The 20787-nt window shown below is 40.8% G+C and overlaps 1 protein-coding gene across 9 annotated transcripts in view; it reads right to left on the bottom strand.

The window, feature by feature from the left end:
- Nucleotides 1–20787, bottom strand: part of Tfdp2 (transcription factor Dp-2) — a 124519-nt gene that overhangs the window by 47373 nt on the left and 56359 nt on the right. For all 9 annotated transcript variants that reach the window (XM_051140666.1, XM_051140669.1, XM_051140660.1 and 6 more), the window contains one exon: nt 1818–1921. In XM_051140666.1, the coding sequence (XP_050996623.1) occupies nt 1818–1820 (3 nt within the window). In that variant the 5' untranslated portion in view covers nt 1821–1921. The remainder of the gene's footprint in view (nt 1–1817; nt 1922–20787) is intronic.

Genomic DNA, 20787 nt, shown 5'->3' with positions numbered 1-20787 from the left:
GTAAAATTAAAAACAAAAGATTTTAGGCTGGGTGGTGGTGATGCACGCCTTTAATCCCAGCACTCAGGAGGCAGAGGCAGGTGGGTCTCTGTGAGTTCGAGGCTAGCCTGGTCGACAAAGTGAGTCCAGGACAGCCAAAGCTACACAGAGAAATCCTTCTCAGGAAAAAACACAAAAAACAAAAAAACAAAAAAAAGAATTTAAATTAGGTATAAATCTTTTAATTTTGTTTTGTCTTTTGTTTTTTAACAGTAGGTATTTTACATGTATGGGTATTTTGCCTGCATGTATGTCTGTGCACCACGTACAGGCCTGGTGCCATGGAGGCCACAAGAAGTGTTAGATCTCCTGAAACTATTATAGACAGCTGTGAGCCCCATGTAGGTGCTGGAATCAAAGCAGGATCCCTGTGCAAGAGCAGCCAGTGCTCTTAAGTACTGAGCCATCTCTCTAGCCCCCATAGCAGGTCTTTTGAGACAGTCCTCCCAACTTTAAATATACTAAGATGCTCCTGCCTCAGCTTCCTGAGTACAGGGCTAAGGGGCAGGAACCACCTAGTTGGCCAGAGTAATTTAATGCAACTCTGATTATAAACAAAGTTTTCCAAGAGTGCTACATATTTCAAGCTCTAGCAGAATTAATAAATGCCTTTAGAGGAAAAAAAAACCACATATTTATCTTTCATCTATTATTTTTAGAGTGAAGGATTTTTTTAATGATTTATTTATTTATTATACAGTGTTCTGCCTGCATGTACTCCTGCATGCCAGAAGAGGGTACTGGATCTCATTGTATCATTGTAGATGGTTGTTGGCCACCATGTAGTAGCTGGGAATTGAACCTGGGACCTTCGGAAGAGCAGCCAGTACTCTTAACCTCTGAGCTGTCACTCCAGCCCCCGGGTGAAGGACTAAAATGTTAGCCAGGAGGTGGTGGCACATGCCTTTAATCCCAGCATTTGAGAGGCAGAAGCAGACAGATCTCTCTGAGTTTGAGGCCTGCCTGGTCTACAAAACAAGTTCTAGGACAGCCAGGAATACACACAGAGAAACCTTGTCTTGGAATGTTGCTTCCGGGGCTATTCATCCCCAGCCCATCCTCTCTTCTACCCCCTCTCTCTCCATCCTCTCTTCTTGTTCTCACTCCCTCTCTAGCTGACCCCCTCTCTCTCCATCCTCTCTTCTTGTTCTCACTCCCTCTCTACCTGACCCCCTCTCTCTCCATCCTCTCTTCTTGTTCTCTCTCTCCAGACAGGGCTTCCCTATGTAGTTCCCTGGATCGCTTGCAAATCACTAAGTAGACAGGTTATCCTGGAACTTGTGGTGATCCTCCTGCCTCTGGCTCCCAAAATGTTAATTTCAAGCATGAGCTTATCTACAATAATATTTTAATAGAAAAAAAAATTGAGATTTCTAGCTCCAGGTATAAGTTCAACTGTTTAGTTATACTTTCAATTTACATGAGAACACACGGCTTCCACAAAAGTTATTTCATAGGCAAAAGAAAACAGAAGATAGAATACAACAGATTTTGAGTTAATTAAACAAGAAAAGCCAAGAAAGGCCTCATGAAGGGAGCAAAAGCCTTAATATTTACTACACATTCAGAACCCACAGATTGAAATGTTAAAATTAAACATTAAAAACACAAAACTTTTATTAATACTTAATCAATTACATGGACATAAAAACAAAACTTTCATTTAGAGCAAACAAGATAACTATAATTAAGTAGAAATTTTGACCAAATATCTTCAGCTCTATAAATTAGTCTTGCCTAAGCAGAGTGTCAATTCTGAGATTTGATAATTCTCTTACCATTTGGGGTCCAACATTCACATTTATTGGCCCTAAGGTTTTTGGTAAAATCTTTGTTGGTGAGTTGGTGCTGGAAACTGGATATGCAACAAGTGAGATGTTACCTGAAATGACAGCAGAATACAGAAGTCAGTGCCTGCAGTATATACACACACCAACGGTCCTACCGCACTAACTAACATTTAGAAACATGCTGTACCTGGGGTAGCTGTGCACACTCTCTCTGTGCAGCACTGATTATCTGGAACTTACTCTGTAGACCAGGCTGGCCTCGGACTGACAGATCCATCTACTTCTGCCTTCAAATGCTGGGATTAAAACACAGTAGTGGCACAAGCCTTTAATCCCAGCACCTGGGAGGTAGAGGCAAGCGGCTCTGAGTTCCAGGCCAGCCTGAGCTACAGAGTGAGTTTCAGGACACCAAGGGCTACACACAGAGAAGCTTGGTCTGGAAAATACAAAAAACATACAAACAAACCAAACAAAGAAAAACCAAGAAGTCTTTAATTAAAAATACACACTAACCTCTTTGTTGAAGTAAATATAATCAGTTCTTTTAAATAATCGTATTTGTATTTAACAGGAAATTTATAAACTAATGTGTGTACTTAACAGCAACAAAAAGCTGCAGCATTATAAAACAAGTGTTTTATCCAGGTACTTTATATTTTTTTTTTCTGGGATGCTGCTATTGTACCAGACACTGTTTCTTTTGTTACTCGTTTTTTAAACTTAGCCACTTTAAAGAAATTCTGTTTATGGCCAGTTTGCCTCAAATTCATTCCAAGTTGTATATTTGTTTTGCAATGAAAAATTCAACAAAACCAAATAGATCTTTATTACATGTATAGAATACAAAAATGTATGAAGTACAATATTAACATAAAATAAGTAAATTTATAGTATAGTACATAAGTATACAGTAAAATTATATAGTATAGTATATAAAGTATAAAACAGTGTATTTATAATAAAGCTTAGGGCTCTATTAGCACATATTAATTATATGTAATGAGTTTCATTATATCTTCTTACATGTACATACTGTAGCTGATCATTCCTACTGACTCCCTTCCTGTTTCATTCCGCCCCTACGGGGTGCTCCAGTGAGTTTCATTATAGGAGAGAGGCTAGGAGCATGGGCACCTAACCAGAGTTAGGCCACTGAAGAAAAACATCTCTACCTCCTCCAATAACCGTGAGATGCTGACAGGCCCCACCTTGTGCGAGTCTTATGTAGCTAATAATAGCTGCCGTGCGTTCAAGAGTTTTGTCGCTATGTCACACCCAGAAGACAACACTCCCCAACACTCTGCTCCAACCGTTGGCTCTCACGCTCTTTCTATTCCTTCTAAAATGTTCCCTGAGTACCGGAGAGATGTAGGCGCTCCATTTACACACGAAGGTTACTTGTTCTCCGCATTCTGACAAATTATGAGTGTCTGTAGTTGCTGCTGCAGTTTCTCTTACTACAGCTGAAGCTCATGTTTTCGGAATGCCAAATGGATACATGTGGAGTATTTTCAATATTAAAAAAAATATGTAACTAGTGGCCCTTTTGCCTGTTGTTTTGAGATGCTGTGAGTAAAGCAGAAGCTTCACATGCTCTACACTCGTGTTCCCCTACTGAGCCCCACGCCCAGCCCCAGCCCCAGCCCCAGCCCCAGCCCCAGCCCCAGCCCCAGGCCCAGCCCCAGCCCCAGCCCCAGCCCCAGCCCCAGCCCCAGCCCCAGCCCCAGCCCCAGCCCCAGCCCCAGGCCCAGGCCCAGCCCCAGCCACACAGAGACTGACAGTAGAAGCAGGGAGGCTGGTGCGGTGATTCCAAGTGGCTTTAACATTTTAAAATTACAAACTAGTTTAGCAAAGTCATTCCAAAATAGAAACAAAACCAAAAACACTTCTCCCAAACAAAAACAGTCAATTAGATTCCAAATTACAACAATTACTAAGCTTCCTGGACTAACAGTTTCTCGGTGTTTTACCTGGGAGATAGCAACATAATCGAAAAAGATATCACCCAGGAAGGATGTCAACAGAAGGCCAGTACTAAAATGATGCCTGAGGGCAAACCAGAAACCAACACTGAAGATCCAACCTAAAGACGTCTCCCTCGGTGTCCCTCTGCAGATGGCCTGCCTCCTCACACTCCCAAAGCCTGATCAGATGCAGACATCAGCACACACTTTTCATCCCCGCACTCAGGACCTCTGAGCTCAAGGCCAGCCTGGCCCACAAAGTGAGTTCCAGGACAACCAGGGCCACATTGGAGACCTTGTCTCAAAAAACCGAAATCAACAGAAAGGCTGACCACACCCCTTAATCTCTTTCCTACTTCTCAGTCCTCAGCAGACACTTGTCAGCCATTCCAGTGAGGAAATCAGACCGTGTAAAATTATGCCATAGCCTCTTTGTCTGTAAATGTATTTGTACTTTCACTCATACTTAGCTACTGCCCCCTCTGAATTGCAATATTCTCTGTTCCTTTTTATAAATTTAGTATTTTTTTATGTGTCAACATGTGTATCTGTATACTACATACATGCTTGGTGCCTGCAGAAGCCTTCAGAAGGTGCTAGAGCCCCTGGAACGGGAGTTACAGAGAGTTGTGGGCCACCATGTGGGTACAGAGAATCCAACCTAGGTGCTGAAGAGCAGCCAGCCCTTAACAGTTGAGCCACCTCTCCACTCCCCCAGTTCTTATATGGATGACTTCTTTCCTCTCTGCTATATGCATTTTCCTCAGGGATCTCACTAATGCTTAAGGTAATACTGTAAAATAGCTTTTACACACAAAGAAGCTGAAATTCAATTAAATTAGTAATCTGTACACTATCCCATAGATGTTCCATCTAAGAGCCTCAACTCCATGCGTCACCTCACCCTAAACACTTGTGCCCAGCTTCTGTCGTCTACGTCCTGGATATCCCTGCAGGCTCCTCAGAAAACCTGTTTATTTTTTACTGTTTTACTTGTGAGTCAGTGGAATTGAGGATATAAGCATTTGGTTGTTATGTGAGGTCGTTGTAAGGAAAACTTGTCAAAGTTGAGTCTGGAACGTCAGAACATCCCTGGAATAAGTTCAAAGCGAGACAGCACACAGCTCTTTATTTGGGTACATGAACATAACATGTGACTTCAGAGTCTGGGTACTTGTGTTAAGAATTGAAATGTTGGGGGCTGGAAAGATGGCTCAGTGGTTAAGAGCACTGTCTGCTCGTCCAAAGGTCCTGAGTTCAATTCCCAGCAACCACATGGTGGCGCACAACCATCTATAATGAGATCTGCTGCCCTCTTCTGGTGTCCAGGTACACATGCAAGCAAAACACTGTATACATAATAAATAAATATTATTTTTTAAAAAAGAATTGAAATGTCAGCTGGACTAGGTGGTCCACACCTTTAATCCCAGCACTCAGGAGGCAGAGGCAGGTGGATCACTGTGAGTTCAAGGCCAGCCTGGTCTACAGAGCGAGTCCAGGACGACGACGACGACGACAACAACAACAGCAAAAAGTGAAATGTCTGTGTATTCTGCTCCCCAGCCACATCTCAGTTGTGTGGGGGGAAGAAAAGAAAAGAAAGGGAAGCCCTAACTAAAAATAGAGAAAATGGCATGAGCAAATTCATGCTCACTAGTAAGAAGTTTACTATACATCATACATTTCTCTGGGCTTTTCCTCACCTGGTACTTCAACCAGCTCTTTTATTTTTTTAAACCAGGTAATTTATTTACTTGTTTAAATTACATTACTCAGGGCACTGTCCCTTTAAAAGTCTCCTGCAGTGGTGGCACTCCTAGGAGGCAGAGGCAGTTTGAGCACAAGCTTACTATTATGTAGTATTATATTTCATTTCACTTTAAATATTCAGCCATCTAAATTTAGATGTGCTCTTAGTATAAAATACACCTAAACATTTGAAGACAGTATAAAAAATTATAGCTATATAACATTAATATATTAACATATTAATAAAAATAGCAACATAGCATTAACTATAATGACATTAACATTAATGTCAATTTCATGTTTGAATGATGCTTTAGAAAAATGTTTTGACAATATGTTGACTAAATGTTTGGCTAAAAAGAATCTATCCTGGGCCATCGGATTGGCTTAGTGGGTAAAAGCACTTGCTCCAAATCTGTAACATGAGTTCAATTTGCCACATAGTAGAAGAAGGAAACCAACTTTAAGTTGTCCTCTGACTTCCACATGCAGTGGCATCGCACAATAACCAAACAAACAAGTGTAAACTTTAAAAAAGATCTATCCTTACCTGGATGTGCTGGCATATACTTTAATCCCAGCACTCGGGAGGCAGAGGCATGCGGAAATCTGAGTTGGAGGTCAGCCTGGCCTACATAGTAAGTTCCAGGACAGCCAAGGCTATGTACAGAGACCTTGTCTCAAAAATAAAAGCAACAACAACAGCAAAAAAATCTATCATTGAATTCATATGACAGTCAGGCATAGTGGCGCAGGCCTTTGATCCCAGCACTCGGGAGGCAAGGGCAGACGGATGGCTGTGAGCTTGAGGCCAGCCTGGTCTACAAAGCAAGTCTAGGACAGTCAAGGCTACACAGAGAAACCCTGTTTCAAAAAACAGAACAAAACAAAACAAAATTCATATGACAACTTAAAGTTGAAACTATAGACCCCAGATGGGGAACTTAGGTGACCCAGGGTAAGGTCCACAGCCAGGAAGCTGCAGACCAAGAAGGAAGCTGCATCCCTGAATTTCAGTCCCAGAGAGCAAGACTACCTCTCCTGAACATTGTAATCTCCTCCACCAAAAGACAGTGATTTGAATTTTTACAAAGAAAACAAAAACAACAAACAAATTCCAAAAGCAACGTTACAAACAAAATAACATGCCTTTTCCAAAAATTACTCCTTAGTAATGGCTCCCGATGAGTTATTTGGAAAACCTTCCTAAGAATGAAAGAGTAACCATGTGCAAACAGCTCAAAGAAGACGCAAATTCACTCCAAGAGAACATAACTAAAAGACTGAATGAGATAAAGAATCCAAGATGTGAAATTAGGAATTTCAATTCAAGATGTGGAAACAGATTTTGATAAAGAGTTTCTGAAGACCAAACTAAAATGATGCTAAGTATTTAAAAAGTATTAAAAATAAAGCCAGGCATGGTGGCGCATGCCTTTAATCCCAGCACTTGGGAAGCAGAGGCAGGCGGATCGCTGTGAGTTCGAGGCCAGCCTGGTCTACAAAGCGAGTCCAGGACAGTCAAGGCTACACAGAGAGACCCTGTCTCGAAAAACCAAAAAAAAAAAAAAAAAAAAGTATTAAAAATAAAAAGTTCAGTGGGAAGACTCAGCAAGAGAATAGAGCCAATGGAAAACAAAGCCTTAGGACCGGAAGACAAGGTAGAAGAATTCCACCATTTAGTAAAAATAAATGGGGGGAGGAGGGGAGGAGCTTTTAGACACCATGAAAAGAATAATTCTTTAAATTATGTGTACAAAGGGAAGAGAAGAATACCACACTAAGGAAATATTTTCAGTATAACCATGGGGGAGGACCTCCCAAGTCTAGAAAAAAAATCCAGCTATAAGAAGCTTACAAAGTATCAAATAAACAAGAGCAGAAAAGAAAGTCCCCTTGACTAACTCTCAAGGTACTAGAGGGTTACATTCTGAAGGAGGGAGGCAACTAACAGTCATATTCAGCTGTGATACCTATTACCCATATCAACAACCAGCACAGCATAACACTTAAGGATGCAGTAATGGAGCACACACCTTGGTGACAACCAACAGCACTTTAATTGGTCTTACGACCCACTCAACAAGTGGAAAATCATGCCTGGTACTAAGAAACCTAGCAAACTACTCAGTGCTAGTGAAACTATGGACACTGGAGGAAAATACAATTTACTACTAATTTGTTTACTAAATCAGCATAATCCTTAATAATGATCTATAAACATTTGTCCTCATACCCAAAAGATAGCTGTATTCCTCACCCATCATCAAGGAAAACTTCTTTTTGCAATGGATGAGAAACACTACAGAAACTACAACCAATCAAATCGAAGAGCTGTGGAGCCCAGTCCCAATAGACAGATCTAAAAAAAAAAAAACCACTCTCACACCTAAGGCTGAGGGAACATTGGGGTGGGGTTGGGGAAGAGGACTCTAAGAGCCAGAGGATCAGAGAGTTTGCTGTGAGATTACGTTTCCTAGTAATGTCAGAAGCTATACCAAATGTGAGGGGAACAGGACAATACCAATCTACATGCCAAAGTGGACTGGGAAAAGCCTGGGGCCTCAACCCTATACAAAGAACTATAAGCAACTGAGGAAAGCTGGGAGTACAAGAAGTAGAAGTTAGACCAGTGCAAACCCATCATCCTTGAAACCACATACATGTAACATCATATGAACTAAGCATGTTATATTTAGGAATAAATATGTATGTAATTATACATATATACATGCACTAACAATGAAAAAGGAGGCCCTGAATTTGAAGGAGCGCAGAGAGGGGTATAGGATTTGCACGGAGAAAAGAAAAGAGAAAAATGTAATTATATTAACATTTATATATATTATATATCTCAAAAATAAGTAGAGGTCATGGTTGTGGTGGTGGTGGTGGCAGCACACGCCTTTGATCCCAGCACTTGGGAGGCAGAGGCAGGCATATCTCTGAGTTTGAGGCCAGCCTGGTCTACCGAGCAAGATCCAGGGCAGCCAAGGCTACACTGAGAAAGAAAGGGACAGAGAGAAAGGGGCACAGAGAGGGAGAGACAGACAGACAGACACACACACACACACCCTGGCTCCATGACACATTAAACTTAAAACATTAAAACCAGATTAGAGAAAGTACTGAAAGCTTTAAGGGAGGAGGGGCAAATCACTTATAAAAGCAGGCTCACCAGAACCACAGCTGATCATCTGAGAGAAACACCGGAAGCCAGGAGAACCTGGGAAGATATGCCCAAGCTCTGAGCGATCACAACTGACAGTGAAACTGGCCAGCAAACCAGTCTGTTATAATCTAAGAAGAAACGAAAACTTTCCATGATAAACAAACCAGATCTACTGAGGATACTGGAAGAACTATTTCAGACTGAGGAGAAGAATACACACATCCACGAGGCCAAGAGAATTAATAAACAATACCAGGGCCGTTCATCAAAACAAGTCAAATCAACCAAGTGGCAGGAAGTAATATACATTTAATAATTCTATCAATGGTCTCAATTTTACAATAAAAATGCAGACTAGCAGACTAGGTTAGAAAACCAACCCATCTTTTTCTTATCCCTAATATCCCTGATAATATATCTTACCACCAAAGATAGGTACCACTATAGGGTGAAAGGATGAAAAAGTAGTTTAAGGAAAATATATTCCAAACAAATGGAAATAAGAAGCAAGCAGGCATAGTAGCTGACAAAATAATTGTCAAACCAAAATTAGTCAGAATAGACAAATCTTACTTTATATTCAAGGGAATAATCCACCAAGAGGACATTACACCAGCGCTAAAGACATGGATTGGCAGTTAAGAGAACTGGCTGCTCTTCCAGAGGACCCAGGGTTGGTTCCTAGTATCCACAGCTTATAACCATCTGTATGTAAATCCAGTTCCCAAGGATATCACACCCTCTTCTGGTTTCTGTGAGCACCAGGCACATGTGGTGCACAGACACACATGCAGGCACATACTCAAGCACATAAAAATTTAAAAAAAAAAAAAAACCCCACAGAGCCAGAGGTATGGTTCAGTTGATAAAGATACCTTCAGCCAAGCCTGGGGAGAGGAAATGGAGGTGCACACGATCGCAATACATTTATACATAGATGGGATTCTTAAAGAGTAAGTTCTTAAGACTTAATTTAACCATGTTCTTTCAAATGAAGCTACTAGGGCTAGCAAGATGGCTCTGAGCGGAAAGTGCTTGCTGCACAAACCTGACAACCTGAGCTTGACCCCTAATATGCCTAGGCAGAAGGAGGGAACCCACTCCCACAAGTTGTCCTTTGACCTCTACACATGTGCTATGGCATGTGAGTGTGTGTGTGTGTGTGCACGCGCACGCACACACACACAAAACAAATAAGTGTAATTTTAAAGTTAAACGGAGCTAGAGATACGGCTCGGGGTTAAGAGTGCACAGTGGTTTTGGAGATGACCTAAGTTTACTTCCCAACACTCATGTTAGCTCAAAGCTGTTATCAACAGCTCCAGGGCATCTGATACCCGGTCTCCATAGACAACTGCACTCATATGTACACACAATTTAAAACGGATTAAGTCCTTGTGAGGGTATACAAAGCCCTGCATCATCTGCAGTTCTTCCTATTCTTGTTACCTGTAAATTTCCCCTTTTTACTTTCAAAGTTCTGCCCCCAAGTATCTTCATGCCTTATTCTCACTGCTTCGAGTGTCTTTTCAGGAGCCAAGGCAGCAGGACTTACTTCCCCTACCATGCTTCATTGTTCACATAACATATATGATGATATCGATCATATTTATATCTACAAATCATTCTTCAAGAGAGTGAATGTCTTCTGGCATTTTGGAACACGTGTATTCATATACATGTGCCACACAGACATGCACATATATACATTAGTTTAAATAAAAAGAACCCATTGCTTATAATAAAACAACAAAAAGGAAGAACACAAAGGATGGCCATAGACAGTCAGGCCTGTGGTCTCATCACCAGAGTGCTGAGATGGGACGACTGGTCCAGGCTACAGACATAAAGGAGGAAATGAAGAGGGCCAACAAAACAGGCAACTTGTGTTGCTGATTCCATTACATGAGAACAGCTCTGATACTGGCTGAGACATGAAATGTCTGCATAGACAATAGAGTCCTCAGGACTTATGTCATCCTTTCATATGGCATAGATAAAAGTTAGTATTACAGTTTGGAATACAATCCAAACTGGCTTATAAAGAAAGAAAGATGCCTTTTACCTGCTCAAACAAAGAGCAGAAAATATTTTCAGCTAAATTGTATATACTGCACATTCCATACACATGTCTATACTAAAGTGTATATTACTTGTAAAAGTTTATATGTTTACAGGACAAAAGGACCGGACACCAGTGAAGTTGGGAGTAGCTCTGTCAGGATTCATCCTGATGGATGCTGAGACGCTGATATTTCTAGCATCCTGCTTGATCCAGCCTCAGACTACCTCGATTGCTATTTCACTGCAGCTTGCTTTAGGACAGCTTCACAGAAAGCTGCTGATCCCAATTGGTCCAGCCTTTCAGACTGTTCAAATCAGGACTGTCCCAGTCACTTAAGCCTAACTTTTTACTGCATGTAGAGACTGGACAACAAATATTCCAATTAGTATTCTTTATTTGTTTGTTTTTCGAGACAGGGTTGTCCTGGACTCACTTTGTAGACCAAGCTGGCCTTGAACTCACAGAGATTCACTTGCCTCTGCCTCCCAGAATACTAGGATTACAGGCGTGAGCCACCACACCTGGCCTACAATTAGTATTCTTAAGACTTGGTCATCTTTCCAATTTTCTTGAGCACCCAAAAAGGAAAATGACACCCAAAATCAACAGAAATCAATTTTAAGAGAACTATGCCCCGTTCCCAAGAGGAGGGGTGGATGGTTTTTGGTTGTCCTATGGGTGATGGATGTTTCTTGTCATTTTAAGAGGGTTGGTTAGAGGAACAGGATAAAAGGGTAGATTACTGAAGAGAAATAACAGGTTATAAAAGGGTAAATTAGTGCATCCACTCTTTTTTTTTTTTTTTTTAAGATTTATTTATTACATATACAGTGTTCTGCCTGCATGCACACCAGAAGAGGGCACCAGATCTCATTATAGATGCTTGTGAGCCACCATGTGGTTGCTGGGAATTGAACTCAGGACCTCTTGAAGAGTAGACAGTGCTCTTAACCGCTGAGCCATTTCCAGGCCCAGTGCATCCACTCTTAAATTATACAGCTATTACTATTCGCAAACATTTTTACAATGATACAGATTTTATATATTGATACAAAAGTAAGGTTTACATTGACTTAGATTATTGTGTGTTGATACATATTTAGCTATTTTGAATACACATAATGTATGTATGTTTCAACTCTTGTATAAGGTACTGTGCTACACAACTCATTTTAAAATGCAATGTGAAGTTCTAGTCCTTTTAAAAGCTGCTATTACAAATGGTTTAGGATAATTAAGAAATGCAAATTAAGTCAGACAATCAAACTCATGGTCATGTTAGATACTAGTCTAATTTATTACAGAAATCTGATTCCTAGATTGAACAAGTAATAACTAAAAACAAGATATGTTTGCCTACTCAGATACACTATAAATTAATAGGTGGTCTTGAGACCTACAGAATACAGCATTTAAAAACATTTTCCTTTTAAGGATTTTTTTTTTTTTTTTTTTTTTTTTGGACAATTAAACATGTCAGCTCCTGGTAGCACCCTCAGCCTACTTAAAAGAAGGTATCAGCCATCAATGAACCTCTTGATAGAGTTCGCTTCAAAAGTAAAAAGCTGTCACTAGGCAAAAACTGTCCTTGCTTCAACTACAGACAGCATGCTGTCTAAGCTATGCACAAACAGGACTTGAAAGAAGTCAACTGCCAAACTTAGGCCAAGACAAGGTAGGGATTCCTTCATATTTCCTACTTCACAAAAACGTTTGTCAGATACCCTGGGCCAGAAGGCTGAAAATGATGCCCCAACACTGCAGAAAGAAGTTGGGCAACTGTCCAGGCATCCAGCTGCCTGTCATTTCTATATTTTGGAAGCTGCTTGCTCTACACTTCCTACAAACTCAGTTAATATTTATCCTTCTAGGGCCTCTGACGAGATTGAAGACTAGATAGTTCCAGTCTCACAATTAAGTTACATTGTTTAGAATAAAAAACGTTTTTCAAAGATATCTTTGAGTCTAAGATGAATTCTTAGGTTGTTAAAAACAAGCTGTGGTAGAAAATAATTTGGGTCCACTACTCCGAACTCACCAAGATAGGATAGATAGCAGAGGACTTTCTCCTAAGTTGCCAAATACAAATGGACTGTACATTGTGAATATAATTATTATGATAGTTTTCATAATTAGTTCATATTTGCTCTTACTATATAAAGTTTATTATTGTAAAAAAAAAAGCCTTTTTATTGACACAAAAAGGGGGAAATCTTGGTCTGATGGTGTTGTGTATTCAAATGTTAAAATACTGGCTCCCAAGATCTGGTTACAATCTCGCGTTACAACAAATGATGTTGTGTAAACTTTGCTCCCTTATTATCGCTGATTGACTAATCAAGGCTAAAGCCTGCAGGTGGGCAGAATACAGGTAGGCGGAGCTTTGGTTCCTGGAACAGGAGTCTCAGGTGGAAACGAGGAGGTGGGAGAAAGAAGAGGAAGACTGAGGGAGAAGACACGGCCTGATGGAGCAGACCCAGCCCAGACAGGATGACTCCTTGGCAAGTAACTTGGGAAATGCAGCTGGGAGGTAGCCAGACTAGCTTAGAAAATTAGTTGAAATCATACCTGCCCAGTTATTATGCTAGGTCTGTTTAAATAAATCTATAGGTCTCTGTCTTAATTACGGGGGGGGGGGGGGGGGGGGGGGGGTTGTTTGCCATGTCATAGAATAGCCCTCTAGAATTAATAAATATTCTACACAACGGTTACCAAAATTTTTAAGCTATGTCATTAGCCGCTGGATCTGATAGTGCATGGCTACAATCTCAGCACTCAAGAGGTGGAGCCAAGAGAAGTAGGAGTTCAGAGCCGTCCTCAGCTACATGGTGAACTCAGATCAATTAACAAAAAAAAAAAAGCTATGCAACTGTTCGCTCTAAGAACTATTCCTGTCTTTCTAGTGGTTAGTCGCTTATTGATAGGACCTCTTCAAATAATGAAGGAATAAGATTATTTTGTTATGCTTGCAGCAATTTTTTTTTTTTCCAATTTGATGGTTTTGGCTATTTGTTTTGTTTTCCTTTGAGACAGGATCTCGTTTTCTAGTTTACTCTGTCCTGGAACCATGTAGCCCAGTCTGGCCTCCCAGCAACCCTCCTGCCTCAGCCCCGTAAGTGATGGTTCTGCATGGCATAAGCTACCAGGTCTGCCTTTTCTTTTTTTCTTTTCTTTTCTTTTCTGAGACCTGTCTTGTCTTAGCTCCCAGTAATTTTCCTGCCTCAGCTTCCCATGCACTGCAGGTTTTGATTTCATATTTAATTCTCCACATTTGTTTGGAAGTAGTCAACTTTATAAATTTTTTTCTCTTAAATTTTTTAATATTAAAATGAAGGAGGTCAAAGTAATGCTGATTCACTTCTGCTCCCCAATCTGAAGTGTAATATTATATCTGGATGTACAGATGGACAGAGACACAGACGAACACACATACAGTCATAGTCTACTTATTTTAACAAGCTGTATTTCCAGTTGTATCCTATTCTTATCATTTATTGTTAGTACAGGCACTAAAGTTTATTTAGCACCACAAGGTACACCTCTAGTCCTCTCTTTTAATATTTTAAAGATATTCACTTCCAAAATACTTGTCTCACCTACTAGTCTACTCTAGTTATTTTTTCACTTGATTCTATATATGTAGATTCTACCTATGCCTATATAAGACATGACTTTGGGCTTTTTCTATTATCTTATTCAATCTTAGAAACATATAATTCTTAACTCTCTCATGTCTCTTCCACTCAACCTAATTAATACTTATTTTGGTACAACCTAACTTTTGACAAATAATTTGTTAAGTTTAGTATAAATCCTCAAGCAATCTAGTTCACCTAGTCCTTTATAACTGTCCTTCGCAAGGTGTCTGGCTACACTATGCACCGCGAGGGGAGAGGCAGCATGAGTTCTCATTCAGAACGCATTGCAGGGCTCCACCGGACACCTACTTGGTCAGAAACTAAGTGAAAATTCATGTTTTTAAAAGTGCTTCAACTGATTCTTGTAATCAGGCAAGACTGGGAAGAACTCCTTTATACCCCATTCCCCCTTCTCTGTTCTGTTTCAAGTTAAGAAATTAGTTACTATAAGTTAACTATTTCTACCACATCGGATTTACCTTTATACAAGAGAAAGTGCTTAGTAACTCATTTCTATAATCTCTCCGTACATGCGCCAATGTCTTAATGTTCAGCCCTCTTCAAGCACAACTGTCACCATCACTGATGTATCCACCAGATGGCAAGTAAGCCTGGTTCACAGGCCTCATGAAGAGAATGAGCAGAAAGCAGCACATTTTATCTCAGGCAAACAGGCACTGAGTGGCTGAAGTAGATGGAGGTGGCTGGGTGTGACCACAGGATCAGAATTATGATTGTAAAATAACTCCTGTACTTAATTGGAAATTAATCTCATGAAGCTTATGAATTCCTCTCAGATAGCAGGCAGACTGTATTAACAAATAAATCATTTTTAATTTACACTCAAGTAAAAAATTTTTACTATTATAAAAGTTAACAATAATTGCAAATAGATCTTAAAAAGTTGGGCTCTGAAGATTTTATAACCTTAGGACAGGAGCTGAAAGAGAACAAGGATCATGCATGAATGAAGAGCCACAGGCAGTTCTAGTCCTTCTCCTTAGGAAATAAAAAAGGGGATTACTAGGTGGGTGTGGTGGCGCACACCTTTAATCCCAGCACTCGGGAGGCAGAGGCAGGCGGATTGCTGTGAGTTCGAGGCCAGCCTGGTCTACAAAGTAAGTCCAGGACAACCAAGGCTACACAGAGAAACCCTGTCTTGAAAAACAAAATTAAAAAAAAAAAAAAAAATGGGGTGGGGGGATTACTATGTTGCATAGCATCATCTAAGTAGGTCACTCAGAGCTGCTGTGGGTTATTCATGTTCTCATTTGACAAGAAGACCCACACTCCAGGGACACATGATGCTTTCCTATATTAGCTCTTTACCTACACACTCTCTCCTCCCTCCCTCCCTCCCTCCCTCCCTCTCTGTCTCTCTCTCACACACACACACACACACACACACACACACACACACACACTTGTTTATTTGTAGGTATGGTATAAGCATGGAAGTCAGAGGACAACTTGTAGTTTTTTCTCTCCTCCCAGCGCACGGCTTCTAGAGAGCAAAGCTCAGATCATCAGGCTCGGTGGCAAAAACCTTTAGCCACAGGGCACTCTATCAGCCCTGTAACTTTAGAAGACTACAAAAAGCCAGAAGTCTCATAATTAATTATATATCAACCTCAACAAAAATTTACTGTGTACTAAAAACTTATTCATGGCTAGGCCTGGTGAGAAAGACCTGAAATCCTAGCTAGAGAAGAGGAGTCCAAAGGACTGAGATTCCCAAGGTCGGCCTGAGCACTTCCTGCTGTCCTTCCTCAGACAGCGAGATGGTTCAATAGGGCTGAAATGGCTGCTGCTGAGCCTGCCAACCTGATTTTGATCCCTGGGAAACATATCTTCCGCTGACCTTCACCTATATGCAGTAGTATGCTTATGTACATACAGAAACATACAAGACAAATGTCTAAAAATACTTTTTTTGTTTTGTTTGTAGTCCTGGAATTTACTATGCAGACCAGGCTGGCCCTGAACTCACAGAGACCCACCTACTTCTGCCTACTAAGTGCTGGGATTAAAGGTGTGTGTGTGTGTGTGTGTGTGTGTGTGTGTGTGTGTGCGCGCGCGCGCACACACACACACAGGGTTTCTCAATGTAGCCCTGAATGTCCTGAAACTCACTCTATAGACCAGGCTGGCCTCAAACTCACAAGATCCACCTGCCTCTGAGTGCTGGGATTAAAGGAGTGCACCACCAGTGCCTGACTTTTTTGTTTTGTTTTTCCAGACAGGGTTTCTCTCTGTAGCCCTGGCTGTCTTAGACTCACTTTGTAGACCAGGTTGTCCTGGAACTCACAGTGATTCACCTGCCTCTGCCTCTGCCTCCCGAATGCTGGTATTACAGGTGTGTGCCACCACACTCAGCTTTTTTCTTTTTCTTTTTCTTTTTTTTAAGTGGAAAAGGCAGCTAGGGGTGTATTTCAATGTTTGGAGTGCGTGAGCAGACACACCAGGCTCTAGATTAAGGGGAACCCCCACACACACACCGTATCTATTAAAAGACATTCTAGGCAGGGTGTCACATTCCATAATCCATCTGTAATCCTAGTAGTTAGAAAGCTAACGCAGAGTCATGAGTTTGAAACTAGTCTTGAGGAAATAACAAGATCCAAGCCAAACTGAGTTGCATACTTTTATTAAAAGTCCTGCCGGGCGTGGTGGCGCAAACCTTTAATCCCAGCACTCGGGAGGCAGAGGCAGGCGGATTTCTGTGAGTTCGAGGCCAGCCTGGTCTACAAAGGAGTCCAGGACAGCCAAGGCTACACAGAGAAACCCTGTCTGGGTGTGGGGGCAGGCAGAGTCCTCTCTCTGGGCCTGGAGAGATGGCTCAGAGTTTAAGAGCAGTGGCTGTTCTTGCAAAGATTTTTTAGTTCAATTCCCAACAGGGAGGCTCACAACCATCTGTACTGGGATCTAATGCTCTCTTCTGGTGTGCAGACAAAGCACTCATACACACAAAAAAAAATCTTATTAAAAGTTCTGTTCCCTCATCCTTCCTTGAAGATTTGTACACAGTTAACGGTTGATAAAAGAAGGAGAAATGTTTTATTTCAGTGACACAGCCTCTTTGTAAGGCACATCTTCCTATAAACAAACTCTCACTTATGTCTCTATGGATATCCCTGAGGAAACTCACGGGGTTGCACACACAAAATCAAGAGGGGGCATGAAGAAGGCAGGCAAACTGGGAAGAGGAAGGTGACTAGAAGCAGCAATAGAAAAAAAAAAGGTGGGCTGGAGAGATGGCTCAGCAGTTAAGAGCACTGACTGCTCTTCTAAAGGTCATGAGTTCAATTCCCAGCAACCACATAGTGGCTCACAACCATTTATAATGAGATCTGGTGCCCTCTTCTGGCCTGCAGGGGTACACGCAGGCAGAACACTATACATAAGGAAGAAAAGAAAGAAAGAAAGGATGGAAGGAAGGAAGGAAGGAAGAAAGAAAGAAAGAAAGAAAGAAAGAAAGAAAGGGCAAATAAAGAAGGGGTGACTATGATCAGGATACATTATGTACACAGGTAAAAACATTACAGTGAAATCCATTATGTGTAATTACAAACCCTAATAAAACTAAGAAAGAAAGTGCTTGTCTTCCTGGCACATAATAAGTACTACAACAAGTCAGTGGGTTTTGTAGCGTCATAAATCTGCCAGATTTTCACCACAAATGAGTAATTCACCAAAACCAAAGTTCTGTGCTTTTCCCATGTTTAAAGCTGTTACTGACATTCACTTGAAAATCTGTTGCCTGAGATGTGGTAGAAAACAGTATTACTGGCGGACAGTGGTGGCGCACGCCTTTAATCCAGCACTCTCAAGGCAGAGGCAGGCGGATCGCTGTGAGTTCGAGGCCAGCCTGGTCTACAAAGCAAGCCTAGGACAGCCAAGGGTATACAGAGAAACCCTATCTTGAAAAACAAAAACAAAAAGAAAGAGAGAAAGAGAGAAAAAAAAAAAACATTTCTGGATCCTCACTAGCATGGCAGCACATACCTGTAATCCCAGCATTTGGGAAGCTGAGGCAGAACGATTATAGCCAGCATGGGCTATATAACATCACACACACACACACACACACACACACACACACACACACACACACACACTCACACTCACACACACTCACACTCACTCTCACTCCATGGATGCATTTTAAAAGTTACTTGAAACATTCACATATTTCTAAACAACAATATAAAATGTTTTTTCCATAAGAAATATAAGGAGCAAGCAATTTTTCCCTCTTAACCCGTACTCCACAGATGACAAACTCATAGGCAGTCATCAAGTATTCCAAGTTGTATCCACCTATGTAAGACTGTGAGAATAACTACATTGATTACTCTCTGGGTATATTGACTTCCCTAAGGTTTATGCTGAAGACTTCACACTGAAGACAAATGCACAAGTACACCTTATTCCTAACGTCTTCTACCATTACATGCTTTGAGCAGTATATTAATTGTGGTAGAGTTTATTGGAAATTAAGATATGGTGACATATGCCTATAATCTCAATCCCAGTACTCTGGAGGCTGATACAGCAGAACTGTGGCAAGTGAGAAGCCAGGCTACTGCGTGCGTGCGTGCGTGCGTGCGTGCGTGCGTGCGTATGTATGGAGGGGGGAGGGAGAGAGAAGGAGGGAGAGAAAGGAGAATGAATATAAATTAAGGAATACATGTGTATAAAGAAATTATCTCTGGGCTACACAGTAAGTTCAAAGTCAGCCTGGGTTTTAGAGAAGAGCCTGACTCAATAAACAAACTGTTGTACATTGCTTGCTTAGCAAGCATGAAGTCCAGGGTCCCATATCCCAACCACAAAAAACTGTGAGTAGTAAGTTGCCTGTAGTAGTATTAGATATTCAAGGTTGGACTTGGCTATTGAGGCTCCCCTCAACTATAAAAGACCATGTCATATAAGTAAATAAAAAAAGTATAACTCTGGGGGCTGGAGAGATGGCTCAGAGGTTAGGAGCACTGGCTGCTCTCCCAAAGGTCCTGAGTTCAATTCCCAGCAACCACATGGTGGCTCACAACCATCTATAATGAGATCTGGTGCCCTCTTCTGGTATGTAGGCAAACGTGCAGGCAGATATTGTACAAATAATAAATAAATCTTTTTTTAAAAAAAGTATAACTCTGTAGTATAGTAAAAATTGGTTTTTATATAGGGTGTGTGTGTGTGTGTGTGTGTGTGTGTGTGTGTGTGTATCCTGTATAAACAGATATATAAATATAGGGTATACACAGATATAGAGATATAGGGCACAACAGATACAGTGTAATACATAGTATAAATATAATATATACTATATTTAGTATATTTACTAATATAATCATATATATGTAGTTAGTATAATATATATAATATGTAGCATGTTATATATAATGTACCCTATATAGTATAAATACATCAAAAAAATGTAGGCTCAGAGTATAAAAACATTTGCCACACAACCCTGAAATGTTGAATTCCGTCCCAGGAACACGCATAAAGGTAGAAGGAAAGAACAACCCCACAAGGTTCTCTAAACACCATATATATGGCTGATGTACACATCCACATATCACACACATATACACATAATATCTGTATATATTATATACAATGATTGCGTAATTTACTCCTATGGAGATACCAGGTGTTCATCTTAAGATAACCCAACTCAGCAGTTAATAGCACTGGATGCTCTTCCAGAGTTCCAAGACTGCCAAGCAGTAAACAAAACTGCATGCAGGCAGACACTTACACATTTGACATTTTTAAAAGGTTTGGTGCTCAGCAGCAGTTTTCAAAAGCTAACTCTGCCTGGTGTGATGGTGCACGCCTTTAATCCCAGCATTATAGAAACAGAGACAGGCAGATCTCTATGAGTTCAAGGCCAACCTGGTCTACAGAATGAGTTTCAGAACAGCCAAGGCTATGTAGAGACCCTGTCTTAAAAAAAAAAAAAAAATTAAAGACCAAAACCAAAAACCAAATCAAATCAAACCAAATAACCAAAGAAACAAACAAAAAGGCAAATTTAGAAAAGTACAAAGGGCATAGCTAAGTGGGTAAAGAGCTTGTTTCTCAAACCTGATGACTGAGTTCAATCTCAGGATCCAGGAGTCACAAAAAGGCAGGGGAAGAGAACTGACTCCACATGTTGCTATGGCAGTCACAGTGCATCAGACTAATGACAATACACTTTTAAGAAAAGCATAAAGACTGAAGATACAGCTCAATAGTAGCCTGCTTGCCTATGTTCAATCAACCACACTACCAAAACGAAATAGGCGTGGTGGCCTATTTCCATCATCCTGGCACTCTGGGGACAGAAGCAGGGGACCAAAAGTTCTAGGCCAGGCCC

The sequence above is a fragment of the Acomys russatus genome, chromosome 32, assembly GCF_903995435.1.
Source record: "Acomys russatus chromosome 32, mAcoRus1.1, whole genome shotgun sequence".
Classification (NCBI taxonomy): domain Eukaryota; kingdom Metazoa; phylum Chordata; class Mammalia; order Rodentia; family Muridae; genus Acomys; species Acomys russatus.
Note: the sequence above shows the minus strand (reverse complement) of the source record. Positions and strands in the feature narration are given on the sequence as shown.